This window comes from Notolabrus celidotus, chromosome 8 (genome assembly GCF_009762535.1).
Source record: "Notolabrus celidotus isolate fNotCel1 chromosome 8, fNotCel1.pri, whole genome shotgun sequence".
Taxonomy (NCBI): Eukaryota; Metazoa; Chordata; class Actinopteri; order Labriformes; family Labridae; genus Notolabrus; species Notolabrus celidotus.
Window position 1 is genome coordinate 26,490,260 of NC_048279.1, and position 16,428 is coordinate 26,506,687.

General features: G+C 37.6%; 1 protein-coding gene and 2 long non-coding RNA genes across 3 annotated transcripts in view; 2 read left to right on the forward strand and 1 right to left on the reverse strand.

Moving 5' to 3' along the window:
• Window positions 1-718: 718 nt before the first annotated feature.
• Window positions 719-15,345, reverse strand: sfxn5b (sideroflexin 5b). The gene is made up of 14 exons (XM_034690210.1): window positions 15,047-15,345; window positions 9,417-9,485; window positions 7,843-7,920; window positions 7,694-7,720; window positions 7,528-7,582; window positions 7,402-7,427; window positions 7,210-7,263; window positions 6,767-6,823; window positions 6,437-6,502; window positions 4,864-4,954; window positions 3,073-3,188; window positions 2,744-2,829; window positions 1,355-1,472; window positions 719-1,093 (listed from the first exon to the last, which is right to left on the reverse strand). The coding sequence occupies exons 1-14, from the start codon at window positions 15,101-15,103 to the stop codon at window positions 1,016-1,018; spliced, it is 978 nt and encodes a 325-aa protein (XP_034546101.1). The 5' UTR covers window positions 15,104-15,345; the 3' UTR covers window positions 719-1,015.
• Window positions 1,063-1,741, forward strand: LOC117817486. The gene is made up of 2 exons (XR_004632156.1): window positions 1,063-1,108; window positions 1,285-1,741. It is a non-coding gene; the product is annotated as an uncharacterized LOC117817486 (long non-coding RNA).
• LOC117817485 overlaps window positions 9,187-16,428 on the forward strand; it is a 28,047-nt gene continuing 20,805 nt past the window's right edge. Inside the window, exon 1 of the long non-coding RNA XR_004632155.1 lies at window positions 9,187-9,273. This is a non-coding gene — a long non-coding RNA (uncharacterized LOC117817485). The remainder of the gene's footprint in view (window positions 9,274-16,428) is intronic.

Here is a 16,428-nt window from a genome sequence, read left to right on the forward strand (position 1 = left end):
TTGTTTGCTTTTGTAGCTCATATAGAGGCATCTATAATAATTTCAGTGTGTCTCATAACCAGTTAAATACTCTTTAAAGGAGCTTTGAGGTCCTGGACAAACAATCGGGTGACACCACGATGACTATGTCTACTTGTACCCTACAGTCTGTGGTGTATATTTAGTATTCAAAGTTTTTTCTTTATCAGGACCAAACATGGCAGAGTGTTAAGACTTATTGAGACAGAAATGTTCCAGAGGACCAAAATATGGAAGAAATATTGGATTCACATTTCTCAGGTGGTGAACAATACGACACTAAATTAAACTTTATTGCTAAGTGTCTGCTGGGTGTGTTAATATCAGCTGTTTGCTGATGAGGTCGCTGTATCATCACATCAAAACATGATGTTTCTATGTAGTTTTTATAGCTTCCTTTAACCCCATCCTCCTCAGAGTAGACAAAAAGTGACTTATTGCAGGTTTTAACTCTTTAAAGACTTTGATTATTGGATCAAAGAGCAGCCATGTATAACATATGTGGCAGTCAGATGGCTGACTGTACATAAGCCATTAATTAACTTTACTTGGGTGGCCTTTCTTTGTTAAACATTGATTTTTATATATTTATTATATATATATATATATATATATATATATATATATATATATATATATATATATATATATATATATATATATATATATATATATATATATTATATATAATATCAGTAGTGTCTACAACCTGATTTTACAGCTTCTAAAAAAAATCATATCTACATACAGGGAATCTTCCCTGCTTTAGATTTCTACAAGGAAAGGTACAAAATCTGCCCCTGACTCAGAAGACTTATTGTTTGCTGGGTTTTTAAGAACAGGTTTAAAGAATGTTTGTTAGTACATGTGGATTTACAGGCTGTGCTATAAAAGACAAACCCAACTGCGGATGCTCCCTGACAGCTCCTCACAATCCACCCTCATTTCCATCCCTGCTCCCTGTCCTCCGCTCTGCTCTCCTACACCAAGCCATCCATCATAAACCCTTGTTGTAGGTCACAACCTTACAATCTGTTGCCATGGCAATCTCTGGCTCCAGGCAAGACACCTCGATCTGCAAACAAGAAAGGTAAATACTGCAGGTAAAAATTTAAGCTCCACATCCATGTGAGTCTTTCTTCCAGCCTCACTTTAACTTTTAATCACACATAAGAAGAGAAATCTGGAAAAATGGGCGAGTATAAGCTTTGTGGGTCAACGCTGTGTATGTGTAGTGGTGTATATGTAATTTGAATTCCCTTCCAGCTGTTTCCCTCAGCCATCTGGCCTTGAATCAGCAGCAGAAGCAGATGAACCGGCTGATGATTTACTGTACCTGAGACATCTGGGGGAACAGGCTGATGGCCACGGGCAGGGAGAGACCGAAGGTAACCAGGCACACAACGCTGTGGATGGGCAGCAACAATCTGCGGTTGCTCTGCAGAAAACGCATCCTGCACAAGTCAAGAGAGAATGATCAAAGTCTGCTCTGTGGATCAATCCCAGGTGACGAGTGCGAGTTATTTTTGGATCTGTTTGAAAAACATCCTGAGCAGTGTTTTGGGGGAGCTGTTTTACACAGTTAGAGGGTGAGAGATTCATCTGTCTGTGTGAAAGTTACAGCTCTGGGTTTGATGAGTCAAACTGCAGTTTTCTTCTCTACCTAAAATCAGAATATAGACAGAAAGTCTGCCTGTAGTGCGGCTGTTTGAGTTTGAAAACATATTTGGCTTTATAACATTTTATTCTTTTATCATGGCCGTGACCTACTATCACTGAATAAATGTGTGCTAAGTACTTGAGGGCAGACCATATGTCGGCTCTGGTTCATTACTCATACTTATTTATTAGTATCATTAGACCAGAATCGATTATATAATACTGCCATAAAACAAAGAGAACAATAACTAAAAATAAAGTGATAAGTCAAGAAAACTGTTTTTGAAACAGGAAAGCAATCCTGTGATCTTTAAGATAAAATAAAAACATTCAAATTGAAAATAGTAACGATGCTGATGTACATTTAAAGCCTTTTCAAAAAGATCACTTTTGACTACACTCTGAACAATCCCAGGATCTCTCAGATTTGGGAATAAAGGCAAAAGCTGGTATTTAGCAGGACAGATTTCAAATTTGCAGTTCTGGCACCTGCTTCATTTATTTAGGATTTGAAAACAGAGCTAGCATGACTCTACATATTTTAACTGGACTCTTCATTTAAAGAACCAGGTGGTAATAATGTGGTCATTTTAGCCTTACCTAAGGCTAGCTGGGATGATATCACCAGCTAGCTTAAACTTACTTCAAAGCTTTTCTAGGTGTTTTTGCTTTTAGTTTTAAAAACTCTTTGTGAAGTTTTCTTAAATATGTGTGTTGTTAAAGCCAATGTCAGAATCTCAGATTCAGGTCTTTGTTCACAAAGTAAGTTACTGTGTTCAGTAATTCCATTGACTAAAACTTTATTCATAACCATAAATTGTATTTAGAGTTTTAAAAAAAATAGAGCAAGGACCACTTTCTGGACTCACAAAAGGTCTATGTTTGAGGTGCTCTTTAGATGAGATTACATGCAGCCACAGAAAAAGAAACAGATCCAATGCACTCTCTTTTGATCGTTTGAAGTGCCTTTGTTTTCATGGCATTATTAATGTCAACATGACCTTAGTTATTGTTGCCTACAGACCGGCTTATTCATATTATATGTCTAGTATATATTTGTACAAACCTCTCTAGGTAGGACATGATGATGGGGGGCAGGACAAAGATCGGCATGGGGAGGACCACACGTGTGAAAGCGGTCTCCATGATCGCCTGAGGGGAAAAAAAGAACATTGTGCACACGCTTCACTACAAATACTGCAATGGGTCGGATTTAATTTTCCCTTTCATGGGATCAGATGTCTGCTGAGTGACAGGAAGGGGGGGCAGGAAATATTGCCTTTTCCTGTTGTCAGCTGCCATCACATTAGCAATAAAATGTAATCGACAGAATAACAAGACTGTAAACATACTAAGTGCATCAAGGTGTGTTTAGTGTGTGAGAAAGCTGCTTACATGTCTTGCGGCAATTTTTGAGGATCCCACCACGTTCCTATTGTTGTCCAAGACGTCAATACCTTCAGAGAGCTCGTTGTGTCTCATCAGGCCAACGTTACAGATGTTTGCACTCGCTGAGAGTGGTGAGAGAAAAAGCAATTGTTTACTGTTTATAATATTTTCCTTCAAGACAAGAACAGAATATCAAGGCAAGAAATGCAAGAACTTACCAAAACAAAAAAGACTTTAAAGATATTAAAGACACTCTCACTAAAATCTACTCAAAAATGTATTAAAATATGATATTTTTGACACAGACATGCAGCTCCAGCACTAACAATAAAACAGCACAATATGTATTTACAGTATATAGGTAGTATATAACTGAATTTACAGGACAAAAAATTGCGATACACAATGAAAAAATGATCAAATGTATGAAAACAAAAAGAATAAACATCAGGAAGTGAAACAAATTAGGTGAAAACCAGTGCTTTAGACTACAAAATGTAAAGCAACAAAATCCTACTTAACGTAAAGCTACTTTTAAATTATGTGTCGTAAAGCTCCTGTGAAGGACTTTTGGTTAGTTTTGATTTTGGCGCCCCCTCTGGGACAAAGTGATACCTCTTAACTCTGTGTTGATCTTCCCCTGAAAATGTGTAATTATCAGTACAATAAAGGTAAAACACCTACTGACACCTACCCCTTCTCGGGAATTTCAGGCATTAAAAACTACAAAATAGAAACTGTCAGTCTTGTGTCCTGAGGTATTGTTTGCTTTAGTGGGTCATATAGAGGCATCAGGATCCATCTCAGTCTGTTCCACAACCAGGTAAAAACTCCTTACAGGGCCTTTAAGGTTTCTTTTACAGTAGACATGTCTGTAGAGACTGTCAGTTTGCATTAATTTTAGAGACCCTCATACACAAAGCAGTACAAAATCTCTTTTTGCTGAGCCTTTCCTGTACATGCATGAGTAGCATTTTCCAACCTCATCCTGCTTTCATTTAACAGTCAAACATATCACTCACTGTGAATCTTTGCAGTAGAAAATGTAAACAAAGGCTGTTTCTTCAGCTGTGAAGCGCCTCCCCTGACACCAGCTCAGTGGCAACCTGATGAATTAGGCTTTAAAGATTACCGTGTGATAGGCTCAGTCTCTTTGGAGATAGTAGTCTTGTTTGCTTTTGTAGATGATAAGAGGCACCAACATTTATTATATAACCTGCAAAAATCTCCTCACAGCTGCTTCCATAAATTACTGTCTCAGATATTACACATTAAGTATTTAGTGTAGGAGCTATAGATTTGTTGATCGTTTGTTAGTTTACATGTCATGAGTAGTATTTTATTGTATTTTTAGTAGCTTCTATGGTTATTTTGAACATGTGCGTCGATTTTTGATAATATTTTCTGATGCTTCATGTTTAGTTTTACATGGCAAGCATTTTTGTTTGGAATTTGGTAACACTATGGGAAACTGCAGGTTATATAGGCAGGTAGGCAAGTATAGGACCAGCATGTGGGCTTCTGTGTTTTTTCACCAGTGCAAGAGAGACAGCAGAAGCCATGATTTTTCTTAGTTCTTTTGTTTACTTGTTTGCTTTTGGGAAATAAATCATAAAAAACACTTTAGCCTGCGTAATCCACATCCTCACTGTGCATGACTGTCCTGTTGATAATATCTGATGTGTTAAATTTGATTTTGATTTTTTGGGGAACAAACGACTAAAACATCCAGCCAGCAGAGGGCCACATACTTTCTCACAGACCATTACTTGCACAGAACATCCTTTGAAAACCTACCTACTGCTGGGAAGGGGACTAATCTCTGAATTATCATTCTGGTGGCAGGGTTCAGCTTGTTGGCTTTCTGAATCAGAACATTCAGTCCCACCTATTAAAGACAAAGAGGTTTAGAAAATAAATGTAACACAGACTGAGAAAAGACTGTGGCTCATTCACTAACTTTCCTTGAAGATTTTAAGAAGATTCTCACATTCACCAAAGTTTTCCTATCTGGAATTTGTTCTTAGCCAAGAGCAAACACTCAAAAGCACTCTTACGCACATTTAAGTGCTGATATGTCAGTGCAAGATTACTGGACATTGTTTTCCTTCAAGTTTTATTTTAATCACGCAATGTTTTGTGTAATTTCCTAAATGTTTAGTTATGACTATAAAGTTTGCACTGAGGTAATAATTTAAAAAATATCAGAATCAGCTTTATTGGTCAGGCATGTAGACCAACAAGCGTGAAACATTATAAAACTAATGTATGTAAAATTTAGCATAAGACAATAATATAGGCTACAGTTTAAATGATAATATATGATGAAAGGAAACTCAACCACATCAATACTAACCTTCCTCTACACAGGGAAACTTAATGACTGATCTGTTAAATGTCAATCCATCTACAGAGACAGCTTTTAGAATAAAATCACTCAAATGAAATGGATTCTGAAAAAAAGACGAGATATGGTCGGTGTCTCTTTCTTCCCTTTCCCCGTAGATCAGAGATTATTCACTTCATCTGTGTCCTTTAGTGATGACAGTGCAGCGTTTCTGATGACCATCTCTGACTGAGTGATATCATTGAATTGATTTGTTTATTTTCACTACTGGAGCTACAAAATAAAATAAATAAGCTAATTTGTGATTCACTTCCAGCAGCACTACCTCAGTTTCAGAACAGCTTAAAGTGTCTATTAACTTGAACTCCAGTCAGTAGATTGATTATTACATTTGTGCTTTTCAAATGTCTCTCTACTTCTCCTCTTGACCCTGTGGATTTCTGAGTGTGCACATCACTGCAGTCTCATGCCCTTATACGGACAGTAAATGGAAGTACACCTATGCTACATGGGAACATCAAGCATGAGCTTCAAACTTAGAGGGACATGGTATTCATGAATTCAAGAACACAGGTATGAACACTTCTATGGTTAAAGAACAGGTTCATGAATCTGACTTAGACTTCTCTCAGAAATCTTCTCAAGAACGAATTTAAGAAAAAGGACGATGTTAGTGAATGAGGCTCAGTGAGATTGTTTTACAGGACTAGGATTAAAATAGTTTTGGTATCATGTTTTAGATTAATTTCTACAGGAAAACAGTTGTTTTTGTAACAGTAGTAGCATCAGGATCCTTACTTAATTACTGCAACTGAGATACAAACAACAGCTCTAATTAGTACCACCAGTATCCTTAATTAATGACACTGTTTCTACAATATCCCTGCTGCTTCTGTGCAGTTCAAATTCACAGTGGCTCAAGACAACATTTGCAGCATTATGTGAAGGTATAACAGAAAAAAAAAACATCAAACAGTGCTCTGAAAGAGGGTACTGATGCTACTAAACAAGAATCCCACTCACTGCAATAGACACAGCACTGGTCACAGCTCCTACATAGCCTTGTAGAAACTTGGAGGTGGGCGTAGGCTGAGGAAGGACAAGGCAAATACTGTGTCATACCTTTATATAAGTGAGATGAATATAACAGATATGTATAACAGATTCTATCTTAAGATGGGATTCTATTAAGAGACAAAATCTGGAAGGAGAAAAATAATGCAGGATTTTCTTTTATGGCAATACAATTAAAATAAAAAACATTAAGTAAATATCTAAAGCAATTAATGTTCTCATTTCTACAGGTTTTTGGGGAGACTGAGGATTTGAATGTTCGCAGTAAATAGTACCTACCTTTGTGGCATTTCGGTTAGCATAATTTACACAAGCATTATGACTCTGGTTCAGCCACTGTCAGAAAGAAAGAAGGTTATAAGAGAGGGATGAAGGTTAAAGGAATGAATTAAGGATAGATAGATAGATAGATAGATAGATAGATAGATAGATAGATAGATAGATAGATAGATAGATAGATAGATAGATAGATAGATAGATAGATAGATAGATAGATAGATAGATAGATAGATAGATAGATAGATAGATAGATAGATAGATAGGTTTATTGTACATGTTACTGTAAAGTGACAGCACAAAGAAAGAAGCAAACAGCAGCAGCACTTTATTCATATCAACCTTCTTCCAGTGGGAAACATCTGCATGTCAACAATAAAAGCGCGCTTACCAGACGGTCAATAATAAATGCAATGGATGTACAATACGTTACTTATTTACAGTACCTGCCATATAATGGTAGACAGCACAGTCTGATTTGGGAGAAGAAGGCCAATGACCTAGATGAGACCAGGGAATAAGAGCTTATTTCTGGGTAAAATAAGTCCAAAGTCTCATGTCATCACTTCCCAAACATGACCATGTAAATGGAAATATGCACAGTCTAGTTTCAATGTATGATTTCATATGAGACTTACAATCGGTGTTCCAAATGGCACATAACCTGCACGAGCCAAGAGGTGATTTTCAGTTTAAAGAAATGATGAAAAAAAAATGGTGTAAACTTCAACAACTTCATCAAAGATCTTCATGTGAGGTCATACCTGACATTCGAAATGGCATGAAGATCTTCTCTCCTGTGTCAGGATGAATGATGGCCTGCGTGCAGAGAGCAAGGCATCATCCTCATGCTGCCAGGAGCCCACAGGCTTCAACGTATGGAGGTGTGTTTAACCTGAGCTGACGTATGACGGGTGGAGAGTCACTTACCTGCTTGATCTTCTGGGCCTCCCACAGCTGCATAGGTAAGCAGGGCAGTGAAAGAAAAGACCCATAATTAGTCAACCTTCAGGAACATGCTATCATATTACACTATGAGACACTCTGTGTTGTATAATATTGACCTCAGTGAACCTCACCTGAAGATCAGAGATTCCAGGTGGAAGTGTGCCATGTTTATAGTCATCAAGGAGTTTGATGCTCTCTTTCAGCTGTGTCTACAAACAGAGAAACAAAAAGAAACAAGCAATATTAGACAAACTATATACTTAAGTGGTTAAACATAAATAATTGTAACTTTATGTAGCTTTATAGGACTCTCCATCTATTCTCAGGTAAATATTGCACTGTTCTTTCTAGTATATTTTTCTGAAAGCTTTAGATTATAAAGTTTTAACCCTCCCTCTCTAAATATAGTTATTTTTTCTGATAACCTGGAGGGTTAAAGCTACTGCTAGGAACATTAAGTGTGTGTCCATTTTGACACCCATTGTGGATAAAGCAGCACACCATGTCTTTTTGCTAGTCTTACTCTAAACATCCACAATATAGATATCCTGAAAAAATTCTCATCCTCCATTTTTGCCCTTCAGCCAAACTCCTCACTCACCATCACTCTTTGCCATAAAAAATGTTAATACAGTTTTTGTAGCACATGTTTATTCACCTTGCCTGACACCTCCCCATTGCCACAGAAACAGGCATCAAAAATAAATATATAGGAAAAGTAAATCCTATCACAAATGCTCTTGTTAACTTTTGTAGATTGTGTATAAAGACATAAATATTATAATGTCTGTCTGCTTTACAACTGGCAAAATATCCTCACAGGAGCTGTAAATGTTGAGAAATATCCCCCTCCTTCTTAAGTGATGCCAAAAACTCATAGAATGTGATATGTTCAACATAAAATCATAAACCGTGAGACAAACTAAGGCAGCAAACAGTTAGCAAACCCTCAGCACTAAAGCTTTTTTAACCTCAATTAAAAAATGTATTAATAACCAAGATTATTGACATCTGCCTCTCTGCCATGGCTTATCAGTAGGGCAGCTTCTCTCCAATTCATTAGAATAGAAACGTGAGCATTGTTTCATTTTTTTTACTGAAACCACACATTACATACATCCTGTCATAAGTCGTTTTGGTTTAGTTTTGTATTTTATCTGTATTGTTGTCTCTTTGATTTCCTGTTTGATTTTGAATATTACCTTGTGTTTCATATCTTCTTTCTTCACTGTGTGAATTAGTTATACGTTTTCCTTGTCTTTATTAGTGTTCTATGTCTTGTGTGTATTTTCTCGTGTGTTTCTTTGTCCAGTTTTTTGTGTGTCCTGTATTATTTTGTAGTTCCTAGTTTAGTTTTACTTCCTGCCCTTATGTGTTTCCCCCACCTTGATTATCCTCATTACTTTCACCTGTGACCTGTGTCCACACCTGTTGCTAGTTACCTAGTGTATATTAATTAGTCTCTGTGTTTCCTTCCTGTGTCTGTGTCTTTCTTGTCTATTCCCCTACATCTTCCTTGTGTCTTTCCTCCTCATGCTCCCAGTGGTGGAATCACATCTGAAGTAAGTTTTTGTTTAACTTTTTGCGTTTTTGTCCATGTTTAATATCTTCTCAACTCCCCATATGGGTCCTCCAGCTTTATTTTGTTACCCATTGTGGCAGATCTACCAGCCAAGTTTAAAGCCATTTATGGAGAAAAGCTTACCTCAGATACAAACAGAGTGCTGGGGTCAATGATTTCGATAAAGTGTCTCAGACGTCCAAAGAATGAACCCTGAAAAAGACAGCATGACAAAGTTAATCCTTAATGAAAGTCAGCATCCTCCTCTCTGTGAAGTCAAAGTCCTAGAAAGTTTGAACTGATTCATCCATTTTACGCACCAGTTATAACAGACCTAGAAATCAATTTAACCCCAACATGCCTGAGCAATGTTTTACTCCACTTCAGTACACACATTAAACACTTTTGTTAGATTCTTACACGCTCTTTGATATAGGTAATCTATTTTCTGTATCTATTTTTTTTAACAGTGCTGCTGCTGCTGCAAGGATTCTATTTTCATATATTTCTAAAATTGTCACATTTAGTGATTCTGACAATAAAACAACATCCAATCCGCTTTCGCAAACAAACTTAAACTCTTCCCTGGTCATTTCAATGCCAAAAGTCACAGAAACAACACTTCAGTCCTCAGCTATAGCAGAAAAGTTTTTGGTTTCAAGAATAATTAATTAATTTTACAGAATTTGAAGAGAAGTTTGATACCACTTTGGTGAATCAATCAAGTAGGAGTGATGAATCAAGGAGGGAATTGGCTTAGTTTGGCAAAAAAAAATAAAAAATTGGAACAGAGAAACACTAAGCTTAGACATAAGAGTGGTGTGCATGTTCTCACTTAACTATCTGCCAACAAGCTTTTTTTTAAAAAAAAGAGAATAATCCCAAAATACATTTATCTTCATATTAAAAAAATGATTACTCTATTCCCACAACAAAGACTTTGAGATGCAGTTAAAAGCTTTGGATGATTAGCAAGAGATCAATGCTTCACACTCAGGGTCTACCGATTATAATTTTTAGATACAAATACAAAAACTGATTATTAGTTTTATTACTTATTATTCATGAGACTTAATTTTGAATATGGACCTGTCATTCAAAAAAGCAGGCTACTTCTGACTAATTACTATAGATAAATATGTCCAACAGCAAAAAGTAGAGATTTTGTATCAAGGAAGTGTACACCTTTTAACAGTTTATAAATGTATTCACCAGTCGTACCACTGCTCCTATTATTCACTTAAGTAAAAGAAGCAGTGTGGTGAGTGAAAACAGAACTAGGGGGAAGGACACACTTGCAGTAGAGCCAATGGAGCGCACTTTTTAATTAATACATTAACGATCTGTAAAATGTAATCAGGATAATCAGCCAAATGCTGAATACCAGCCCATGATAATCGGTCAACCGCTGATCCACACTGTTTTTTCTGAAGGTAAAGATTGTGTATCCATGCATATATCCTTGCTATTCTAATACAAAAAACGTTGCCCAATTATTTTTACCACTATGAAGAAACGGCCCTGTAATATTCTCAATGGTAAAAAAAAAACAAAAACAATTCCTCAAATGTAGAAACAAGAATAACACAGTTGCTAACCTAACTAAACAGAAGAGCGAGATATGACTGAGAACTAAAAGTAAAAAAGTGTTGTTGGAGCTAAACTTTCTAGAATATGATCAATCTTTGGTAGGTTTACTTTCAGCAAACACATTCCTCAGAGTGAGCCTCGGAGCTGCTGGTCAAGCTCCCTCTCTTTGTTCCCCTGGCTGTCTTCATCAGAATGCCAATTTGCTAAGTATGTGTGCCAACAGCCTGAAAAGGCCCCGCAGAACTCAATGCCAAGAATCTCTTTGGCAAACCAGCTGGACAAAAACATGGTAGCTTCAATCAGTTTCCCTCTGAGACATTTATCAGTTATGAAGGGCAGAAAACAGTGTGGAACAAACTCCTTTGTATTTTAATCATCTGTTCAGCACCGAGTCCTAATTGAAATGACTGAAACAATATTCACTCCCCCTAAAGACTGCAGATATACCGTCTATCTGCACTGTATCTAAGGATTTCCCGACACTTCTTTTCCTCCATCACCCATCTCCTCTTCTGACAGGCCATATGTGCTGCAGTGCTGTTTTGTTAGAGTGGGGTAGAGTGAGGATCCATGTGAGGAGCCTGCTTTAATTATGCATGAGTTTCAGCTCCCAAGAGAGTACACAACAAGGCTGGCAGAGATGGAGCACAGAAGCAAGCACACACAAACTGAGCAAGATTTATGCTGATTCAAGGACTGGCCTAATTTTAACTGCTTTGATGCAAGGAACTGAAAGTATTACACCACCTTTATCAAGCTCTTATGAGCTTCAAAATGCAGATGGGAAAATACAAGTATTTTTTTAAGGGTCATGTTGAAAAGATCCTCATAAAAAAAACAATTACACCAGGGTTCCCCAATAGGAGTGGAAAAATCAAAGATAAAACTCTTCCTTGAATCTTAAAGAATGGTGATAAACGCTACAGAAACCATAATTCACAGGAGACAATTGGTGTAAATGAAGTGTTATCTCGGTAAACCATGTAATATCCTGCGTTAATTAGTTTCCATGAAAATCACCCTCAACCTCTTTTACAATCACAGCCAGACCTTTTTATGTCCAGTGTTCCTTTCACTTCTCCCAGGAGTCATGCTTGATCACCATTCATTGTCTCATTGTGGTTGTTCTTATTCCCCTCAGGTAACTGTACATCTTTTAGCAAGTCATTTTTAAGTGTATTTTTTAGTCATTGTTTATATTTTGGGCTTGTGCTGAATATTAATTCTTTGCAGCCATCCTGTGTCTCTCTTTGGTTGTTTTGCATCCCTCTGAGGTGATTTTGCATCTTTTGGAGTCATTTTTAATCAATTTGTTTTAAGATGTCTCTTTTGCACCTCTTAAGTCAGTCTTTGTGATCATTCCTCATGGTGACTTCCTGACCATTCTGTGAGGCTGTGATCTTTCTTTGTCGGTTCATAATTCATTTTGCCTTTCTGGACATATGCAAGTATGAACTTGTTGTCCCCACAGGGGCTCAATAAAGTTCTTTAATCTAATATCTATGTATCATGTAGTTGTTTTTAGACTTTGTTCATTTACTGTGTCTAAGTCACTGTTTGGCATCCCTCTATTTAGTCATTCTTTGGGTCTGCTTTGGATTTTGTGGTTGTTTTATATTACTTAGAAGTAGTTGAAATTCCGTCATAACTTCTTGCGTTCCTCTAAGGTCATTTTGCATCTTTGGTAGTCACTTTAATTCTTATGATTGTTTTGTATATCTTTGTGGCTGCTGACTGTCTTTTTGGTTATTCTTTTTGGTTAATTTGTTTTTAAGTCTCCTTGTTTGTTTTTAGACTAATTTGCATCCCCTTTGGTCATATTTTTCCAGAACAGGATTCTTTTTTGCATCTCTTTGTGGCCCTTTTGTGTCTTTATGTTGCTGTGTAATGTTCTCTGTAGTCCCTGTTGAGTGTCTTTGTGTTCGTTTTTTGCCATAACCATTTTGCATCCTTAGGTGGTCAACGCCATTCTAGCTGTCTCTTTATTGTCTTTTTGCAGATATATATCTCAGTAGTTTTGTTAAGTTTCTGGGTATTCTCAACATGTCCAAATAACAGATTTTGCAACCCCTATTGCGGTGATGTGAGTGAACATATAAAATTGATCATGCTGTTCAAATTATAGTTATGTGTTTTTAAAAGCTGTCATTAGCAGCATTCATTATTCAAAGCAGTGGAAATGTTGAATGGATTTTCTTGGATTTAAACTTCTGTTTATGATTCTATAGTAGATAGTAGATTTCATTTGGTTTAGGGAATGTCTGTGTCCCTGCTTTTCGTTGATGACTTCAGAAGTGTTTAGAAGCAGTAATTTCACTAATCGCCTTCTAACGTGCTCGTGCAAGTAATAGACTATAAAACATGGACGTAGTCTCTGTGATGTTACAGTGTGCCCACCTGTCAGTCAAGTAAGCCATGCCCTTAATCATGCAAAACTCACAAGTTTAATATTTTGAAAAATAACAAGTTCTAAATATTTTTATCCCCATATGGTTTGTGCCGATAGAGAAATTACCTATTCAGACCAAACCATTTTGTGTATGTGTGCTCAAAGTGGGCTGAAATGTCACAGTAAATCTTGTGGCATTCGTTTTTGTAGGGTGAAATGTGGAAATCAGTAATAGGCGCAGCAGTTCTCTTGAAAGTAACTTTCCATTGAACCGCCATCCAGTCAACCCCTGTAACATGACTTTTTCAACATTTGACATCCCTTTTGTTGTCATTTTTCAGTCTCTTGTTACACTTGGTTCCTCTTTCTGGTCATTTCATATCTGCTTTGGTCGTTTTTTTTTGTGTATCTGTAATGTTTTTATAGTTTATAATTTGGCATATTGCTGGACAGATGAAGAAACATAGGACAGAGGGGAAGGTCGTGGCCAGGTGTTACACCAGGACTGGACTACAGCGTCTGTATATAGGCGTGTGCTTAGACCCCTAGGTCAACTGGTGCTGCATGCATATTTCAGTACTTTTCCATCTTTTGGGGTGGGTTAAGCTATCTTTTTGGTTTAGCATCCATTTTTTGCTCTTGAGAAATGTTCACTTTCATATTTAACTTAGAGCCAGGGGTCCTTTTGAAGCCTTGGACCTCTTTGGCCGCAGTCCAGCAGATAAGTTCAAAAATCAATATAAGGGTGTGTTCTGCTACAGTCAGTGTGTGGGAGGAGTAGTTGGATCAAAATTGAACATTAAAAATAGCTTTCTTTTCTGCTTTTAGAGCATTTTCTGTGTTTTCAGTTTTAAACTTGTCCCACCTCCTTTGACAACTACTAAGTGGACAGTTCACACAAGTTGAAACCAAAGCAGATCAAAAACTTGAGTAACTTATTTAAGACAACCTTCGCTCTTTGAGGCACCATCAGGCAAATCATTTCCTCCAGGGCCACTGTTTGATAAGTGGCCTCCAGGGAAAGAGCCTCAGGAATTTCCATGTACCTCATGCAGCTTCCTCAGTTCATGAGCCAACAGAGTGAACGTGAAGGTCACATCATCTTTCAAGGCTGACCAATGCAAATCAGTCTGAGGACACGAAAATGAGTAATTGACTTCAGATAAGAGTGGACAGCCAATTCATCACAAGAGGGGCTACAGTCAGTCTGCTCAGGGCATCCAGTAAAAAATACATGATGGTGTCCTGTGTAGCCGGAATCAGTGTGCCAAATGTTGCGCGAATTTGGAGATGCTGAATTAGGAATCTTCAAAAGCCACTCAAATAATCGCAAACAGATGAAACTGTCAGAATAGACGGCTGATCTTAATCTGACGCGCGGGATCTCAGTATCTTAGCTGCAGACCTGAACACTGTGATATAATAACTCACGGAGCTGCACCGAGAAAAGGGTGTGCAATCAATCAGAGGAGATGTAAACAGCGATATGATTCTGCAGACAGACAATTATTTCCTTCAGTACAGCTATGTCAAACTTGAAACTCATCCAATTACAACAGAAGTTCATTATCAGAGGAAGTTGTTGCGGTTTCATTACAAACAATCGGACCGCAGATCAAAGGCAACTTTCGCTGCAAAGTGTGAGCATCCAGAGCAGCCTGAGCGGAGCAGGAGAGGGAGCAGGGCGGCGGAGGAGGAGGAGGAGGAGGAGGGGAGGATGGGGCTGTTTTTCACCCGAAAGCCTGGAAAACAAAATGTCATTAAGGCACATTTAACGGAGCGCGGGAGGACTTACCTGGTTGTATCGGGCTCCTCCGAGCTGGAAAGCAGGACATGCTGCAGATTCCGCCATGACACCGATTTTATTTATTAATGAACTGAATCATGAACGGGTTTTCAACTAGAGCGAACTACAGTCAATGTGAAACTAGTGGAGCACCGAGCCGCTTTGTCTGCCGGGAGCTGTAGTCTCCTCGTTTACACTACCACTGGCAAAGTTGAAGCACATGACTACACATCCCAAATAATCGATAAGGTGAAAGCTATTGCATAACTGTTCGGATTGATCTTGGAAGAGATAACAGTTGATGCACCCATGGGTGCCCAATTAATCATTGTGTGGAGAGGCGTGGCCAAAAGAAAGAAATATGACAGCAAGAAGTATGATCAACCGGATTGGACAGCATTGGTCCACCTGGAATAAAACATGAGGATAGAAATAACCTGGAGCATCAAAAGAGAAGCATCTGTCACTGCAGTGAACACTTCATTATGACCTTGTCATTAAATGACCATGGCCAAAGAGACCTTTTTTAATCAATAGGTCTATGTGCACCAGTCTTCCACATCACACCAAATTGCATGCATGAGCTACATATCCTACAAAGGGAAAAAATAGAATGAATTGAGTCTAGGGAATAACATTGTTCTTGTTTTGGGCAACTGAAGTACTTCAGTTTTTTTTTTATTTCTATTAATTTAATTCTCAAGAGATGATGCATATTGTTCATTTAGAGCACAGAGGGTAAGAATTGACCATCAAATACATACAACAATTGATAAAACACTGAAAAGAGGGAAATCATTATTAAAAGGAAAAAAAAACTAAAACCATTGGATCAGAAATTAAAATATTGAATCAGCTCAATAATATTGAAGCGGTTGGCTTAACATTTTCCCCAGACATTTGAGGCTTAAAAAAACAAAGCAAATCTTCCCACTTTGAGTGCTTGCATCATGTCACTTATGTCATCATACTTTTGCTAAACAGCTTAAAAACTCACCCCTTGCCTTTCACTGCACTGCAATCATGTGACAGATATAATTACCTTTTAAAATATGATGCTTATTTTATACCTAACTACCTAAAAATGTAAATAGTTGTTTGCAATGCTTCAGTTAACACACTGCAATGCTTGCATCCTGTTGCATACTTGTGCTTTTATTATATGATTTTATCTGTACTTGAAGATACCAGATTGTCAATGCAGGACTTTAAATGTAATAAGTGTTTCCACATATTTTACTGCACAAAAGTTACCAGATTAGCTCTGCTGAATATACAAAGAACAAGGTACATGCTGAAACAGCAGCTTTCAAAAACCCAGTGTAGTGAGCAGCGCTCTCTAGTGGAGAGAAAGAGGCACTGCTGCATCATCCAGTACATATCACATATCA